General features: G+C 50.2%; 1 protein-coding gene across 2 annotated transcripts in view; it reads right to left on the bottom strand.

Annotated features, from left to right (window-relative positions):
* The window catches only part of COLEC12 (collectin subfamily member 12), a 119,023-nt gene that overhangs the window by 91,564 nt on the left and 10,807 nt on the right, over nucleotides 1-16,652 (bottom strand). The window contains exon 2 of one of the 2 annotated variants that reach the window (XM_064170567.1): nucleotides 12,089-12,139. The exons of the other annotated variant lie outside the window; for it this stretch is intronic. Within the exon in view, the coding sequence (XP_064026637.1) occupies nucleotides 12,089-12,139 (51 nt within the window). The remainder of the gene's footprint in view (nucleotides 1-12,088; nucleotides 12,140-16,652) is intronic. 2 annotated transcript variants of the gene reach the window in all.

The following is a 16,652-nucleotide window of genomic DNA, read 5'->3' as shown; positions in this document are numbered from 1 at the left end:
CAGCTAACTCAGACGGCCTCTGGGAATATAGATGAAGCAATTTATTTACAGCTAGCAGAATTTACAAGCAGCTATTTACAATATATACAGTTATATACAATTATATACAGTTATATACAAAGGATAAACAATACAAAAGCACAACTCCCCTCCCAGAAACCTGAGTCCCCAGGAGGGGCTCTCAAACCACCCCAACACCTCCCCCCGGCCCCTCTCAACCTTACCCCAGTTCTCAGGAAGAAAAGAGGTGCAGCCAAGAGGTTAGGGAGCAAGGTTAGTAGGAGCAGGGTTAATGAGATGTGACCAGGTCTAAGGCAAAAGCAAGAGTGAGAGACAAAATGGAGAAAAAGTCTTTCTTCTTCCCAGAGTTCTCAGCGAGACTGTGAGAGAAGTTGACATCAATTGTTTTCATTTCACTGCCTGTTATCTAGTTCTGTTACCAAAACATTCCAGCTTGCTTCAAACTAGCACAATCCACCCCTTGTCTACTTCGCTCAGAGTACCGCTGAGAATTACCCAATCTAATCTAAACCAATATTTACACTAAAACAATATATACAAGTTCAGTTCACACTTCAATCAGATGTAGGTGATTCAAAAGCTCAGAACAGGGACTCCCAGGTGATATTGGGTTCGTGCTCATGTACTGTAGATTCTATTGTAGATTCTCTCAGTGTTGGGTGCCGATGTTACCTAGAACAGAAAACTCCTAACAGCTTGAATTTAAACTCTCTCAGCTAAGGTTAAATTTCTCTGTGGAATACACTGGATTTCACCATTCTCCTGCATTACCCAGTAGGTATGACCAGGACCTTCAGCAGACACCACCCCTCGGACAGGTTTCCCTTCGCCCGAAGGAGAAAATACCCAAACAGTTTTCCCTAACAGATTCTTTTCACCTACAACAGGAACTTTATCACCGTCTACTGTTTGGACCAAATCTGATTGTGCAGGTCCTGCTCTATTTACTGAACCTCTACTATTTACCAACCAAGTAGCTTGTGCTAGATGTTTGTCCCAGTTTTTCAGAGTTCCACCCCCCATAGCTTTTAGGGTGGTTTTCAGCAAACCATTGTAGCGTTCAATCTTCCCTGAAGCTGGTGCATAGTAGGGTATGTGATAGATCCATTCAATACCATGCTCTTTGGCCCAATTTTTCACAAGATTGTTCTTGAAATGAGTACCATTGTCTGACTCAATTCTCTCTGGAGTTCCATGTCTCCACAAGATCTGTCTCTCCAAACCAACAATGGTGTTACGTGCAGTAGCATGTGGAACTGGATAGGTTTCCAGCCATCCAGTGCTGGCTTCTACCATCGTTAGCACATACTGCTTACCAGAACGAGATCGAGGTAAAGTGATGTAGTCAATCTGCCAGGCTTCACCATACTTGTACTTTGACCATCTCTCACCATACCATAAGGGCTTGACTCGCTTAGCCTGCTTAATAGCAGCACAAATGTCACAGTCATAGATGACTTGGGTGATAGCGTCCATGGACAAGTCAATTGACCTATCACGAGCCCATCGGTATGTTCCATCTCTGCCTTGATGTCCAGATGAGTCATGGGCCCACCGAGCTAAGAACAACTCACCTCGGTGTTTCCAATCAAGGTCAATGTCAAGTTCAGAGTTGGTATCAACTTGAGCAATCTTAGCAGCTTGATCTGCCTTCTGGTTATGTTGATGTTCCTCATTGTCTCTGCTCTTGGGCATGTGTGCATCTACGTGCCGCACCTTCACTGGAATTTTCTCCAGCCGTGCATCAATGTCCTGCCATAGATCAGCACACCAAATAGGCTTTCCTTTCCTCTGCCAACCATGCTTCTTCCAGTCCTTAAGCCAACCCCATAGAGCATTGGCTACCATCCACGAGTCGGTGTAGAGGTAAAGGATAGGCCAATTCTCACGTTCAGCCACATCAAGAGCAAGTTGAACAGCTTTTACCTCAGCGAACTGACTGGATTCTCCTTCTCCATCTTTCGTTTCGGTAACTCTCCTGGTTGGACTCCAAACTGCTGACTTCCATATTCGCTTGTTCCCAACAAGACGACAGGAACCATCTGTGAACAAAGCATAGTTCTTTTCCTGATCAGAGAGATCATCATAGGGAGGAGCTTCCTCAGCACAAGTTATTTTCTCCTCTGGAGGTTTGGAACAGTCTGTGCCTTCCGGCCAGTTGGTGATCACCTCCACCAGACCAGGTCGGTCAAGATTACCCATTCGTGCTCGTTGGGTTATCAAAGCCATCCATTTAGACCAGGTTGCATCTGTGGCATGATGTGGTGATGAACCTTTGCCCTTGAACATCCAGTTTAGAACTGGCAGTCTAGGAGCTAAAAGCAATTGTGACTCAGTTCCAATCACTTCAGAAGCTGCTTTCACTCCTTCATAGGCTGCTAGAATCTCTTTCTCAGTTGCAGTATAATTTGTCTCTGAACCTCTGTAGCAACGTCCCCAGAAACCAAGAGGACGACCACGTGTCTCATTTGGAGCTCTCTGCCAAAGACTCCAAGTTGGACCATTGTCACTGGCAGCCATGTACAGAATGTTCTTAATGTCCGGACCAGATCTCACAGGTCCCAAACCCACTGCATGGACTACTTCTCGCTTGATCTGATCAAAGGCTGCTTGTTGTTCAGGTCCCCACTCAAAATTGTTTCTCTTACGAGTCACATCATGCAGAGGTTTGACAATCTGACTGAAACCAGGAATGTGTAGTCTCCAAAATCCCAACACACCAAGAAAAGAAAGTGTGTCCTTCTTACTGGTGGGAACTGCCATGGTAGAGACTTTGTTGATCACATCCTGAGGAATGTAACGGCGACCATCCTGCCACCGCACTCCCAGAAACTGAATTTCTCCGGCAGGTCCTTTGACCTTGTCTCTCTTAATGGCAAAACTGCTTGCAACAGAATGTCAATGATTTTGTTACCTTTCTCGAAGACTTCCTCAGCAGTTTGGCCCCACACAATGACGTCGTCGATGTACTGGATGTGCTCTGGAGCTTTACCTTTCTCCAGTGCATTGTGGATGACTGAGTGACAGATGGTTGAGCTGTGTTTCCACCCCTGAGGCAAACGGTTGAACTGGTACTGGATTCCTCTCCAGGTGAATGCAAACTGAGGCCTGCACTCCTTTGCTATGGGAATAGAGAAGAAAGCATTAGCAATGTCTATGGTTGCATACCACTTAGCCTCCTTCGATTCCAGCTCGTACTGGAGTTCCAGCATGTCCGGCACAGCTGCACTCATGGGTGGCGTCACCTCGTTGAGGGCACGAAAGTCAACTGTCAGTCTCCAGTCGCCCGTAGGTTTGCGCACAGGCCAGATGGGACTGTTGAAAGGTGAATGAGCTTTCTCGATGACAGCCTGACTCTCCAGTTGATGAATCAGCTGATGAATGGGCAACAAAGAGTCACGGTTAGTTCTGTACTGCCTATGATGAACAATTTGAGTTGCAATTGGCACTTCCAGGTCCTCTATGTCATGCTGTCCCACAACTGCAGATTCATCAGAAAGTTCAGGTCTAATGGACAATTTCAATTTATCATCCTCAATCTCTACAGATGCTATTCCAAAAGCCCATTTGTGACCCTTAGGATCTTTGAAACAACCTTGTCTCAAAAAGTCAATTCCCAAAATGCAAGGCGCATCAGGACCAGTTACAATAGTATGTGTCTTCCACTCTTTACGAGTTAAACTGATCTCAGCCTGTATCTTAGTTAACTCTTGAGATCCACCAGTGATTCCAAAGATAGAAATGGACTCTGTCCCCTTACAATTAGATGGCAATAAAGTACACTGAGCACCTGTGTCAACTAAAGCCCTGTATTTCCGAACTCTTGAACTGCCAGGCCACCTAATGAATACATTCCAATAGATTCGGTTCTCTCCACTATCCCTTTCCTCCTCCTGGCTGGAGGCAGGGCACCCCTAATGCTGAACATGGCATGTGGGGTGTACACAATGATTGGTGTTGTTGTGAGAGAAACTGCAATTGCGGGAGTAATTGCAGTTGCTCTCGGGAGCTGAAGAAGTGACAGCTACTTTTCGGGCATTGCTGCCTCTGTTTCTGCCACTCTGCAGATCCCTGACTCTCTTTGAAAGAGCTGAAGTAGGTTTACCATCCCATTTGTTCATGTTCTCACCGTATGTGTCACGCAGAAGTATCCACAGTGACGCACGTGATTGCTGCTGTCTAGGTGGAATTTGTCTCCTCCTGGGCTGGAATTGCCTCGTAGGAGGTGGGCGTCTGTTCCTGACTGCAGAAACATGCACCCATTCAGATGATGCAGGAACGGTATCCCTTACCAGATTGGTAATGTTTTTGAGATCCTCCTTCAGTTCTTTCATGCCATTTCTAATGCCATTCTCAATGCTATCTTTCATCTCTGTAGTCATAGTCTTTATGGCACAGATTATACCAGAATGTGACAAGCTGTCCTCAATCTGCCTGAGCTGGTCAGTGAATTCACCAACAGTGAAAGATCTTCCATTATCACTCCTTGCTAGAAATTTACTGGCCAAGATGTTAGCATAGGATGAAGGAGCAAGCTTAATCAGCTTCTTCATGAGGCCTGTTCCCAAAGGAATATCATCAGGCTTATGAGTGCCATGATCTCCATAAAGCACTTCCTTCACAGCAAACTCCTTCAGAAGCTTAATTCCCTGCTCAACGGTGTTCCACTTCTTGGCAGCCCATGGCAAATCATCTCGGGAAGGATATCTCATAGCCACAGCCAAAAGAAGGCGTGTCCACAAGCTAACCCTACCAAGAGGACTTGCCAGGTGTTTGTCCACTCCACTCTCCTTAGTGAGTGGTCCTAGCTGCTTGGCAGACTTGTCTCCTACCTGCAGAGCATTAGCACCGATGCCACGGCATCTCACTAGCCAGCTTAGGATTGGCTCACCTGATTCCCTTGTGTATTCCTTCCTAACTTCCCTGACCTCTCTGAGTGGATCCTTGGAGCCTTGGATGTCATCTTCCTCCTCTTCTTCCTGTTGTTCTGGTGGTGCTGGGCCTAACACAATCTTCCTCATAGCATTCCTAAACTCATTGGAACCATCCTCTCTCTTGGCAGCTAACCTCACAGCACTCCTCTCACTTGAGTATTGTTGTCTCAGCACATCTACAAGGTCTCGCAGACTAACTGCCTCCTCTTCCTCCTCTTGCTGCTGATCACCAGAGGTCCCCTCTCTTACATCCTCCTGCGAACCATTCTTTGTCTTAGCTTTTGCCTTAGCAGGTGCCAGAAGGGCCTGAGCAGCAACAGACTTGGATGTGTCTGCTGGAGGATTTGAATCTTTAGGAGTCTGACTTGGAGCATTTGAATTATTGGAGGTCTGACTTGGAGCATTTGTATCCTTAGGGGTCTGACCTGGAGCTAGTGAGTTCAAATCTGCCTTGCTTTTAACAGGAGGATTTTGGTTCTGGTCTGCTGGCTGGGGGTTCGAATTAGCTGAGCTGGTGTCATTAGGGTTTGGACTGCCTGGGCTAGCGTTACCAGCATTAGCAGTGTTATTATTTGCCTGTCCTCCTGGGATGCCTGCCAACCCTGATGTGTTATCATTTTTGCTGGGAACATTCTGATTTTGGGTACCTGCCTGTGCTCCTGAGGCTCCTGCTAAACTCTGCGGCTTGTTTTGGTTATCCTTATCATTGTTTACGTTAGTGGCAGGAACACTGGCTGTGTTCCCAGAACCTATAGAGGAGGGTGGAGAGGCTGGCAAGGGGGAAGCCGATAACTGTGTTCCCTTGTTTTGCTGTGAAAGAGACTGCTTCTGAGACACAGAAATTTTCCTAGCTCTTACAGAAGCTGGTTTTGAATTTTTCACCAATAATGCCAAAATTAATATGAATATTAAAATCATGAGGCAAATATTAAAAATTGTGAGAAGAAAAACAGTTTTACACGAGCATGTGCCTATACAAACAGTTGGAATTCCTGTCTTAGGCTGAATAACTCTCATTAGAGCCATATTTAAAGCAGAATTTCCATTGATTGTCACATTATTGACCAGAGCTCCTGTAATGTCCTTGGTAATATTCTCAGAGATATTAAAACCAGCATAACCAAGAATGAAATCACCCCAGCTCCAGAACATGTTTGAAAGCTTAACTTTAGCCTTCTTAAAAACTACATGAAGCAAGAAATAACCAATTTGATCTTTGATCCAGTTGTACACAAAAAACCAGAAAACAGGCCACACAGCAATCCCCACCAAGTATAATAGCTGCTTGATTAGCTTCATCTTAATTCCCAGAGCTAATTTCCACTCACTGAAATATCTAGCCCCACGTTGGGCGCCAATTAAAAATGTGATGGTTTGGGGGTTACCCCGCCCCTCCCACACTTTGTATTTGCCCCAGCTAACTCAGACGGCCTCTGGGAATATAGATGAAGCAATTTATTTACAGCTAGCAGAATTTACAAGCAGCTATTTACAATATATACAGTTATATACAATTATATACAGTTATATACAAAGGATAAACAATACAAAAGCACAACTCCCCTCCCAGAAACCTGAGTCCCCAGGAGGGGCTCTCAAACCACCCCAACACCTCCCCCCGGCCCCTCTCAACCTTACCCCAGTTCTCAGGAAGAAAAGAGGTGCAGCCAAGAGGTTAGGGAGCAAGGTTAGTAGGAGCAGGGTTAATGAGATGTGACCAGGTCTAAGGCAAAGGCAAGAGTGAGAGACAAAATGGAGAAAAAGTCTTTCTTCTTCCCAGAGTTCTCAGCGAGACTGTGAGAGAAGTTGACATCAATTGTTTTCATTTCACTGCCTGTTATCTAGTTCTGTTACCAAAACATTCCAGCTTGCTTCAAACTAGCACATCTTGGTAGGTGCAATTTAAACCACACAGCTCTTTGCTGCTAGGAGTTCAGAAAATGCTGACACAGTGGGGAAGCAGCAGCACCATGCAGACTGCAAGAAGGCTGCTGCAAGGAAGCAGCAGCACCATGCAGATGGCAAGAAGGTGAAGGCTGGGAGGATCCTGACTCACCAGCTAGAGCATGGGAGTGCCTGAGGTAGGTCCCTCCATGGAGGCCAAAAGGCCTCCATTTCTGGCTGTGTCCGCAAGGGCAAAGTGCAATTATCTGGCACAAGCTGCTTAGCCTTCTCCTCATCTGCACTTTGAAGATTTCCACACGTGTGTAACACTGGAAAGTGTGTGCTGCCCTTTCCTCACCCCTTCTTTCCCAAAGTGGGGTGTGCATGAGGGGGTGCAAGGCAAGGACACTGACTGCTGATAAAGCTAGCAGTCGTTAGGCAGTGTGCTAGGGTAAGACAGTGCAGAGGCACAGCATGTTACCTGGAGCAGAGAACTTCAAAGCAGCCTGGGCACTGAGTGATGCTGTCTCCTTCTCTGGAGAATTTCAAGACCCATCTGGATGCATTCCTGTGTGACCTGCCCTGGGTGATCCTGCTCTGGCAGGGAGCTTGGACTAGATGATCTCCAGCGCTCTGTTCCAGACACTACAATGAAGTAACAATGATAAGAAACACACTTCCCTCCTCACTGCTTCCTTGCTGCAGCAAGCTGGAGGCACTGCAGCTGAGCATCACACTTCTGGCAGCATCCCTGCACATCTGCAGCATCCAGTGAGGACAGGTAAACAGCATTGGTCAGCTGGAAAGAGCTTTCCTCAGCCTCCTTCATCCCCTGCAGCATCTCTGTCCCCGGCTCAAGTGAGAGAAAATGCTGGTGTGTATTTTTCTAGCAGCTTGGAGCTGGCTGCACCTCTGTTCGTTGTTAGTTAGCCCCTTGGTGTTCTGTGCTTCCCATGTTGGCAGTCAGTGGTCTGCTGACCGAAGATACAGCAGCACAATAAATTATCTGAAATTAGTTCACTGGAGGAGGAGGGACAGGAAGGTTCATAAAGTGGTGCAGGACAGTTTGTATTCAGTCCTCTCCTCAGAAGCTTTATCTTTTGTACCAGCAGCTGTGTGGCCAGCAGGAGCAGGGAAGTGATTGCACCCTGTGCTCAGCACTGGTGAGGCTACGCCTCCAACACTGAGCTCAGTTTTGGCCCCTCACTAGAAACACAGCTGGAGGTTTTAGTCTGGAGAAAAGGAGGCTGAGGGGAGACCTTCTGGCTCTCAACAACTCCCTGAAAGGAGGCTGTAGCTAGGTGGGAGTCAGTCTCTTCTCCCAAGGAACAAGTAATAGGGCAGAAGAAACAGGCTCAAGTTGCTCCAGGGGAAGGTCAAGTTAGATATGAGGAAAAAACTATTCACCAAAAGGGTTGTCAAGCCCTGGAACAGGCTGCCCAGGAAAGGGATTGAGTCACCGTCCCTGGAGGGATTTAAGGGATGTATAGATGTGGTGCTTAGTGATGTGGTTTACTGGTGGACCTTGCAGTGATAGATGTTAAGAGTTGGACTCAACAGTCTTTAAGGTCTTTTCCAATCTAAATGATTCTACAATTCTGTGGAAATAAGAACTCCTGAAGAAGGTCTCCCTTCCCCCCTTCCTCTCTCCCTCTCTTCAGAGACATCCTTCTTCCTTGAACCAAACTCTTTGCCTGCCAAGTGCTGACCAACAAATGTTCCCATCTGCCAGCACTGACTTTATGTTTTATGAGCCTATTACACTTACTATATCTCCCTCTCAAAGCACATTTTGCTCCAGAAAAGGCCTAACACTTCCAAATGATGGAGTCAAAGGCACTTGAGTCATGGTCCTCCTACCATGTCTCATGTCAGAAAGGCACACAGGGACTTCTCTAGTCACAGAATATGAACACAACTGCTCTTACAACACAGCTCCTGAAACAAAACCCCTACTCTGTCAGCTTCTATTGATGCCCACTTCAGCAGGTTATGTACAAACAGTGCTGGGCGCTCTGTGGGGCCAGCCAGCAGCCAGGACAGGGCTCCTTTCAAAATGATCTTTCATCAGGAGCTGGTGTTTGGAGTTTGCCTTGCACCTCCCCTGTATTGCCTTAACAGTGAGGATGCAGGTGCAGGAGTGAGCCCCATCAGCAGCCTCACCCCATGCCCCTTCCTTCTGGAAGGTGACATGCATGTCTTTCCAAAGCTCCAAATGCCCTGGCCAGCTGGGTTGGCATTCCCAGTGAAGTGCCCGGGGTTGCTGTTTGGGCCAGCAGGCAGCTGAGCTGCTCAAGCTCTAGCCTGTCTAGCAGCAATATCAGGGCTGCTGAGAGCTGGTGGCTCCCGCTCCCTGAAGAAGAAGCTGCCTGGAAATGCATCAGGGAGTGGTGAAATAGGAGCATGCTGAGCTGGGTCTTCTGAGGGAGGGGACGCAAAAGAACTTGCAGGCAAACTTGCTCGTGCAAGGATGTATGGAAACCAGCTCAACCCAGCTCCTTCCTGTGATGCCCCACAATGCTAGGAAAGATAAGAAAAGGGGTATGGGAGGAAGTTTGGGGTCAGAAGTAGAACAGACAAGTCTTTTTGGATCAAGACATTCAGCTATGCACTGAATTACACAACTCTCACCAGTGCCAATGCCAAAGATTCATCACCCCACTCCCACTTTAGCCAAGGCTCCTCTTGCATGCAGCAGACATCTGGGACAGCTCCCTCCCTTCAGCAGAGCTGTTTCCGTGAGGAAGAAGGTGGTTATGGTTGTTTCCTAAGGGTGCCACTACCCTGTCTCTTCCTTTTGTAGTGAAATCTCCTCCCACTGCCAGACTGCTGGTCCTTTTCTCTTGCTCTGCTGCCCCAGCAGGCACAACAGCACAAGCATTTCTGGACTTGCTCACATAAACCTGGCATTTCTAAGGAGAGAAGTTGTTCAGATGGGTACTACCACACTACCCGAAAGAAAGAAAGAAAGAAAGAAAGAAAGAAAGAAAGAAAGAAAGAAAGAAAGAAAGAAGGAAAGAAGGAAAGAAAGAAAGAAAGAAAGAAAGAAAGAAAGAAAGAAAGAAAGAAAGAAAGAAAGAAAGAAAGAAAGAAAGAAAGAAAGAAAGAAAAAAAGAAAGAAAGAAAGAAATGCAAGCTAAGACTGGAGGGTTGGGCAGGAAGAAATTCAATGAAACTCAGCCAGGGCCAAGTGTAGAGTCTTGCACCTGGGAGAGAACAACCCCATGGACCAGAACAGGCTGGGGACTGACCTGCTGGAAGGCAGTGGGGGTGTTAGTGCATAGGAAGTTGACCACGAGCCAGCAATGTGCACTGGTGGCCAGGAGTGGCGATGCCATTCTGGGGTGAATTAGAAGGGCTGTGGTGAGTAGGTCGAGTGAGGTTCTCCTGCCCCTCTGCTTTGCCCTGGTGAGTCCACATCTGGAGTACTGTGTCCAGTTCTGGGCTCCCCACTTCAACCGGTTGAGAGAGTCCAGCACAGAGCCACAAAGATGATGAAAGGAATGGAACATGTCTGTTACAAGGAGAGCCTGAGGGAGCTGGGGCTGTGCTGCTGGAAGGAGACTGAGAGGTGATCTCAGCAATGCCTATCAATCAGGCTGTGCTGGGTGATGCCCAGTGACAGGACAAGGGGCACTGGGTGGATGCTGAGGCACAGGAAGCTTCATGGAAACATGAGGTGGAATTTTTTTCCCTGTGAGGGTGACAGATCCCTGGCACAGGCTGCCCAGGGGGGTTGTGGAGTCTCCCTCTCTGGAGATATTCAAAACCTGCCTGGATGTGTTCCTGTGTGATCTGCTTTGGGTGATCCTGCACTGGCAGGGGAGTTGGACTGGCCGAGCTTTGGAGGTCCCTTCCAGCCCCTGACACTGTGATTCTGTGAAGACAAAAGTCCCAGTATGCCACAGCAGAGCACCTACCACTGGATGGCAGGACAGTGGTTGCCCACTGCCAGCTGAAACCTCTGCAGGTCACAGCAAGAGCATTCTGGCTAGGGGCAGCCAGGGAAAGAGCAGCATGGGGACAGCTGTTTTCATAGCAGCCCGTGTGAGAGATGAGGTGACAGAAATGAAGTTAATGTCCTTCCCACTTATCAAGGTATTTTTGCTTTTTTGATATTCCAAGGCCTATTCCAGAGAAAATCCCCAGTACAGCAGCAGAGAGCCCTGTGTGCAGCCCAGGGCAGGACTTGCCAAGCACAGCTGCTGGCTCGGGGGCTGCCTGACCTACCCACAGCAGCAGGGAGCAGCGGAGGAGTTCAGGGGTAGAAGAGGTGACAGGAATGAGATCTCCAGCTCCCAAATGCCACATCCCCCTACACTGCCTGCCTCTGCTCCTTTGGGGATAGAGGGAATTGATGACTTGTTTTTCATTTTCGGCTGCCCTTTCCAATCCCCTTGCCAGGCAGGGATGTTGAAAGTGACTCTTGTTGCAGCCACTTTCACAGGAGAGAAAAAACAAAGTGAACTTTCCTCCTGCTGGCTGCCAGCTGGCAGGGCACGCAGCAGCGTGGAGGATGGACACCTCTGGCTGCTCCAGGACAGCACTGGCACTGTGGATGCTCAGAGGTCACCGAGTCACCTCCCCAGGGACAGCGACAGAAGTCAGCCTGCCTCAGCTTGCTGGATGCAGAAACTGAAATTGTTTCTTTGAGGGAAAGAGAAGAGCCTTGAAAAGAGGAATCTCAAGGGCTGCTGACTCCTGCACGGATGTGTGGCCTTCATAAGAGAGGGCCATTTCCAGTGAACAAACATCCAAAAGAAGGGAAGAAAGCAGGAGACAGGCAGTGCTCGAGCTCCTGCCTTGTGCCCCACTGCCCCAGCACATGTCCTGCCTCAGCTGGAAGTAACTTGTGCAGGCCTAGAGCAGGTCCCACACCACTGCTCTTAGGAACACCTCCAAGGCCCTGCACATCAGCCTGCAGGCCAAAGGAAGGCTCAGCTGGGCAGAGAGGCAGCCCGAGCCACAGTGCCCTTTCTGCAGGCAGTACATTCACTTCTCCTCAGGTGTGACCTGCATTTCCATGCCGCTGATGAGCAAACAACCACTTCTTTCTGGGCAGGGCCAGTCCTGAAGTATCCTGTTTGCTTAGAAAATGAATCACACCTTCCTCTGTGCAGAGTTCAGTGGGCACCGGGGCTGTGCTTGCACGTCTCGATGCTGCCAGTGAGGGAGGCTCTCAGAGCAAGCAGTTGACTTACCCCAGGCGCTACAGGATGGAAGCTGAGGGACACACTGCTGCCACTTACCAAACCTCTTGTAGCCAAAGGACTGCACCTCCTCCTCCTCTGCAAAATCGTCTGCAAAAAGGAAGGCAGAGCAGCAGGTTACTACTACTGCCCCTGGAGAAGCCGCCAGGAGTGCGCTCGTGAGTCAGCGCAGCTCAGCTGGCTTGGGCAGCGTGTGAGTGACCTTCCCCACACTGCTCACCCCGACCGCTGGCCCGGGGTGGAGGAGGCAGTTCAGAGACTTCCCCAGGCAGAACCTGTAGCAAAATCCAACCTACAAACAGTTTGTCACCTGTCAGCTATCCTGACGCCTGCTTGGCCACCTAAGCACAGAACAGAGCAGAAGTCCCTCTCCACAATGACTACCACAACTCTTCCCAGAGTGCCCCTTGGGCAGGCTCTCCCAGGCCTTGGCACTCAACCCAGCCTGCTGCCTGTGCTGCCCAGGTGGTCAGACTCAGATCATACATCTGGGGGTTCTGCAGAAGTGCAAGACCTGATAAATATGGGGAGCAGAACTGACAACCTCAAACAGATGAGCAAATGAAACCCACTGAAGGCCTCTTGTGGTGTTCACCAGGCAGTGAGCAGAGAAAAGCTAACGATCAGAGTCTGATTTGGTCAGAAGCTTCATTGCTCTCCACTTCCTTCCAGAAGCAAAGGAAAAGTCTGGGATCAGCAGAGGAAACACAAAGCACACCCACAGCTTTTCTGGTAAAAGCGATGGTTGTGTTTGTGTGCTCAGCCTCCTGCCACCAGCACAACCTGCCTTCTGCTCAGCCTCCTGCCACCAGCACAACCTGCCCTCTGCTCAGCCTCCTGCCACCAGCACAAGCTGCCCTCTGCTCAGCCTCCTGCCACCAGCACAACCTGCCCTCTGCTCAGCCTCCTGCCACCAGCACAACCTGCCTTCTGCTCAGCCTCCTGCCACCAGCACAACCTGCCTTCTGCTCAGCCTCCTGCCACCAGCACAACCTGCCTTCTGCTCAGCCTCCTGCCACCAGCACAACCTGCCCTCTGCTCAGCCTCCTGCCACCAGCACAACCTGCCTTCTGCTCAGCCTCCTGCCACCAGCACAACCTGCCTTCTGCTCAGCCTCCTGCCACCAGCACAACCTGCCCTCTGCTCAGCCTCCTGCCACCAGCACAACCTGCCCTCTGCTCAGCCTCCTGCCACCAGCACAAGCTGCCCTCTGCTCAGCCTCCTGCCACCAGCACAAGCTGCCCTCTGCTCAGCCTCCTGCCACCAGCACAACCTGCCCTCTGCTCAGCCTCCTGCCACCAGAACAACCTGCCTTCTGCTCAGCCTCCTGCCACCAGCACAACCTGCCCTCTGCTCAGCCTCCTGCCACCAGCACAAGCTGCCCTCTGCTCAGCCTCCTGCCACCAGCACAACCTGCCTGCTGCTGAGTCAGGGAAGGCAGCAGCACCGTGGCAGGCAGCACAGCTCAGGCTGCTCAGCTCCCACTTCCCTGTTCCACAGGCGTGCAGAACAGATCCACTCCACCTCCCACAAGCACCATTTCACACGGGGGAAGCCTCTTTTCACAGAGGACCAAGGGGTGGTGAGTGGCTGCAGCCCACTGCTGCCCTGGGGCACCAGGGCACCTTTGCAGAGTTCCCAAGCCTGCCTGCACCTGCCAGAGGCACTGCGGGCACTCAGGCACCCCTGCCCTCCCAGACCCGGGTACTCCTGGGCTTTTACTGGCATTGCAGCAGCAGGGAGGTAAGATTCATCATCCTGGGAAGCTTCAGCAGTAGCTCACCACCTTCTACCACCCTTCCAGGATGGGGTGCCATGGAAGCTCACTCATATGCAACCTCTCCATCCAGACCTTTCCCCAACATGAAGGGTGAAGAAAACAGAAGCAAAAAGGCAGTCAAGGGATTCACCAGAAGTGAACATTTAATGAGTGGCAGTGGATAATGAAGCTCAAAGCAGATAAAGAGAGGGTCCTGCAGCTGGGCTGGGACAATTCCAGCTACTGACATAGGCTGGGCAGTGCCTGGCTTGAGAGCAGCCCTGAGGAAAGGGACTTGGGGGTGCTGGTGGGTGAGAAGCTCAACATAAGCCACCAGTGTGCACCTGCAGCCCAGAGGACCACCCAGGGACTGGGCTGTACCAAGAGAAATGTGGGCAGCAGGGTGAGGGAGGGGATTCTGCCCCTCTGCACCCTCTGGTGAGACCCCACCTGGAGCACTGTGCCCAGCTCTGGAGCTCCTGGCACAGGAACAATCTGGAGGTGCTGGAAGGTGTCCAGAGCAGGGCCAAGAGGATGAGCAGAGGGCTGGAGCTGCTCTGCCATGGGACAGGCTGAGAGAGTTGGGGCTGTGCAATCTGGAGAGGAGAAGGCTCCAAAGAGACCTTATTGTGGCCTTCCAGTGTCTGAAGTGGGCTACAGGAAAGCTGGGGAGGGACTTGTTAGGATGTCAAGTAGTGATAGGACTGGGAGGAATAGATCCAAGCTAGAGGAGGGCAGATTGAGATTGGATGTTAGGAAGAAGTTCTTCCCTGTGAGGGTGGTGAGAGCCTGGCACAGGCTGCCCGCGGAGGTGGTGGAAGCCCTCTCCCTGGAGGCGTTTAAGGCCAGGCTGGATGTGGCTCTGGGCAACCTGATCTAGTGTGAGGTGTCCCTGCCCATGGTAGGGGCCTGGAACTGGATGATCCTTGAGGTCCCTTCCAGCCCTGATAATTCTGTGATTCTGTTACAGAGATGTCATGGACTGAGAGCTCTGTGCTCAGGTCGACTTTTGTTGTCCACAGACTTACTGCACATGAGGCTGCTCTGCAGCATAAGGTTGTCTAACTGGTGCTGTAGCTGACTCAGGCCACAACAGACCCTTAGGGGGATGAATCCACATGTGAAGTAACAAAATGGTCCTCATCCAGGCTCAGCAAAGGCTAAATCATTTGAGTGTATGCCCAGCAACAAATCTGACCTGCACCTCCTTCTGATCTGCAAGGTGCCTTGCACTGAAGTCTGATGCAGACTTTGCCTGAAGCAGCAAGAGTCCATGGAATGCACTGCTCTGCAGAATTTCACTCTTTATTCAGCACCTTTCATAAAACAGATCAAAATTCCTGCTCTTCACCAAATAGCACAGATCTTGCTCACTGCCAAGGGCACTTCTGTCTGGATCCTAAGCTAGCCCCCCCAGTTCAAAGGTAAGAAATGGAAGAACCAGTGGACACTCCCAAGGCAAACCAAACGCATCCTGAGTTCGAAGGTAGAAGGAATCCCTTTGAAAGAGCAAATGCACGAAACCCACACAACTGTCCCAAAGATGACTGCCATACAAGGTCATCTGACAGCATGGACCACCGCAAAGCACCCAGAGGCAACAGCCAAGCTTTTCATCCAAGCAGGGAGCTGCTCTGCAGAAACCTTTCCAAGAAGACAAAACACTGCACGGATTATCAGCAGCAGAGCACTTAGCTGCCCTCCCTGCCACGGGGCACACAATCACCTCCTTTGTCTCTTAGGGCTCTAATCTGCCTTATCTGATGCATGTCTGCCACATGCAGCCAGGCTGGTGTTAAACGCTGCAGCTCCATCCTACACCACATCCCCACGACCTCCTTCCCAGGCTGCCAGCCTCGTCCCTAGTTGTCTGGGTTTTCACACACTACCTCTGGCCATGCCTTTATTACAATATTTTTTGGGGGGGTGTAATTTTTTATATTTGCAACATAAATATTTGTGTAGTTTATACCCAGATACATTTCTGCACACACATATATACTCCAAAGGGCACCCTGGGCTGCATTAGAAGGGCTGTGGTGAGTAGGGCAGAGAAGTTCTCCTGCCTCTCTGCTCTGCCCTGCTGAGGCCACATCTGGAATACTGTGTCCAATTCTGGTCCCCTCAGTTTAAGAAGGACCTCAGAAAACTGTTCAAGAGAGCCCAGCCCAGAGCCCCCAGGCTGCTGCAGGCAGTGAACATCTCCTGTGAGGCCAGGCTGAGGCAGCTGGGGCTGGCAGCTGGCAGCAGAGCAGCCTGAGGCTGCCCTCAGTGCTGTGCTAAAGATGTGCAGGGCAGTGTCAGGAAGATGCAGCCAGGATCTGCTCAGGGGTGGCCAAGGGCAGCACAAGGGGCACTGGGGGCAAGCTGGAGCAGAGGAGGTGCCAGGGGAACAGGAGGGGAAACTTTGTCAGTGTGAGGGTGCTGGAGCCTGGAGCAGGCTGCCAGAGAGGCTGCGGAGTCTCCTTCTGCGGAGACTTTCCAATCCCATCCGGACGTGTTCCTGTGTGACCCTGCTCTGGCAGGGGATTGGCCTGGGTGATCTCTGGAGGACCCTTCCAGCCCCTAACGTTCTGTGAAATAGACACACCCTTTTGAAATGCTTGCAACACTGCCTGCTGTGCACGCAAGGTGTGATTTTATTTTTGTCAGCTTTTAATAATTTATTTATTAATCTCTTCATTCTGAGGAGCCGTTGTGGGCTGGAAGTCCTACTTCAAAAGAATCACAGAACCTTAGGGGTTGGAAGGGACTTCAAAAGACTATCCAGCTCAACCCCCCTGCCAGAGCAGGGTCACCCAGGGCAGGGCACACTGGACATCCCTGAGCAGAGCCTGGCTGCCT

This window comes from Pogoniulus pusillus, chromosome 34 (genome assembly GCF_015220805.1).
Source record: "Pogoniulus pusillus isolate bPogPus1 chromosome 34, bPogPus1.pri, whole genome shotgun sequence".
In the NCBI taxonomy this organism is placed as follows: Eukaryota; Metazoa; Chordata; class Aves; order Piciformes; family Lybiidae; genus Pogoniulus; species Pogoniulus pusillus.
Note: the sequence above shows the minus strand (reverse complement) of the source record. Positions and strands in the feature narration are given on the sequence as shown.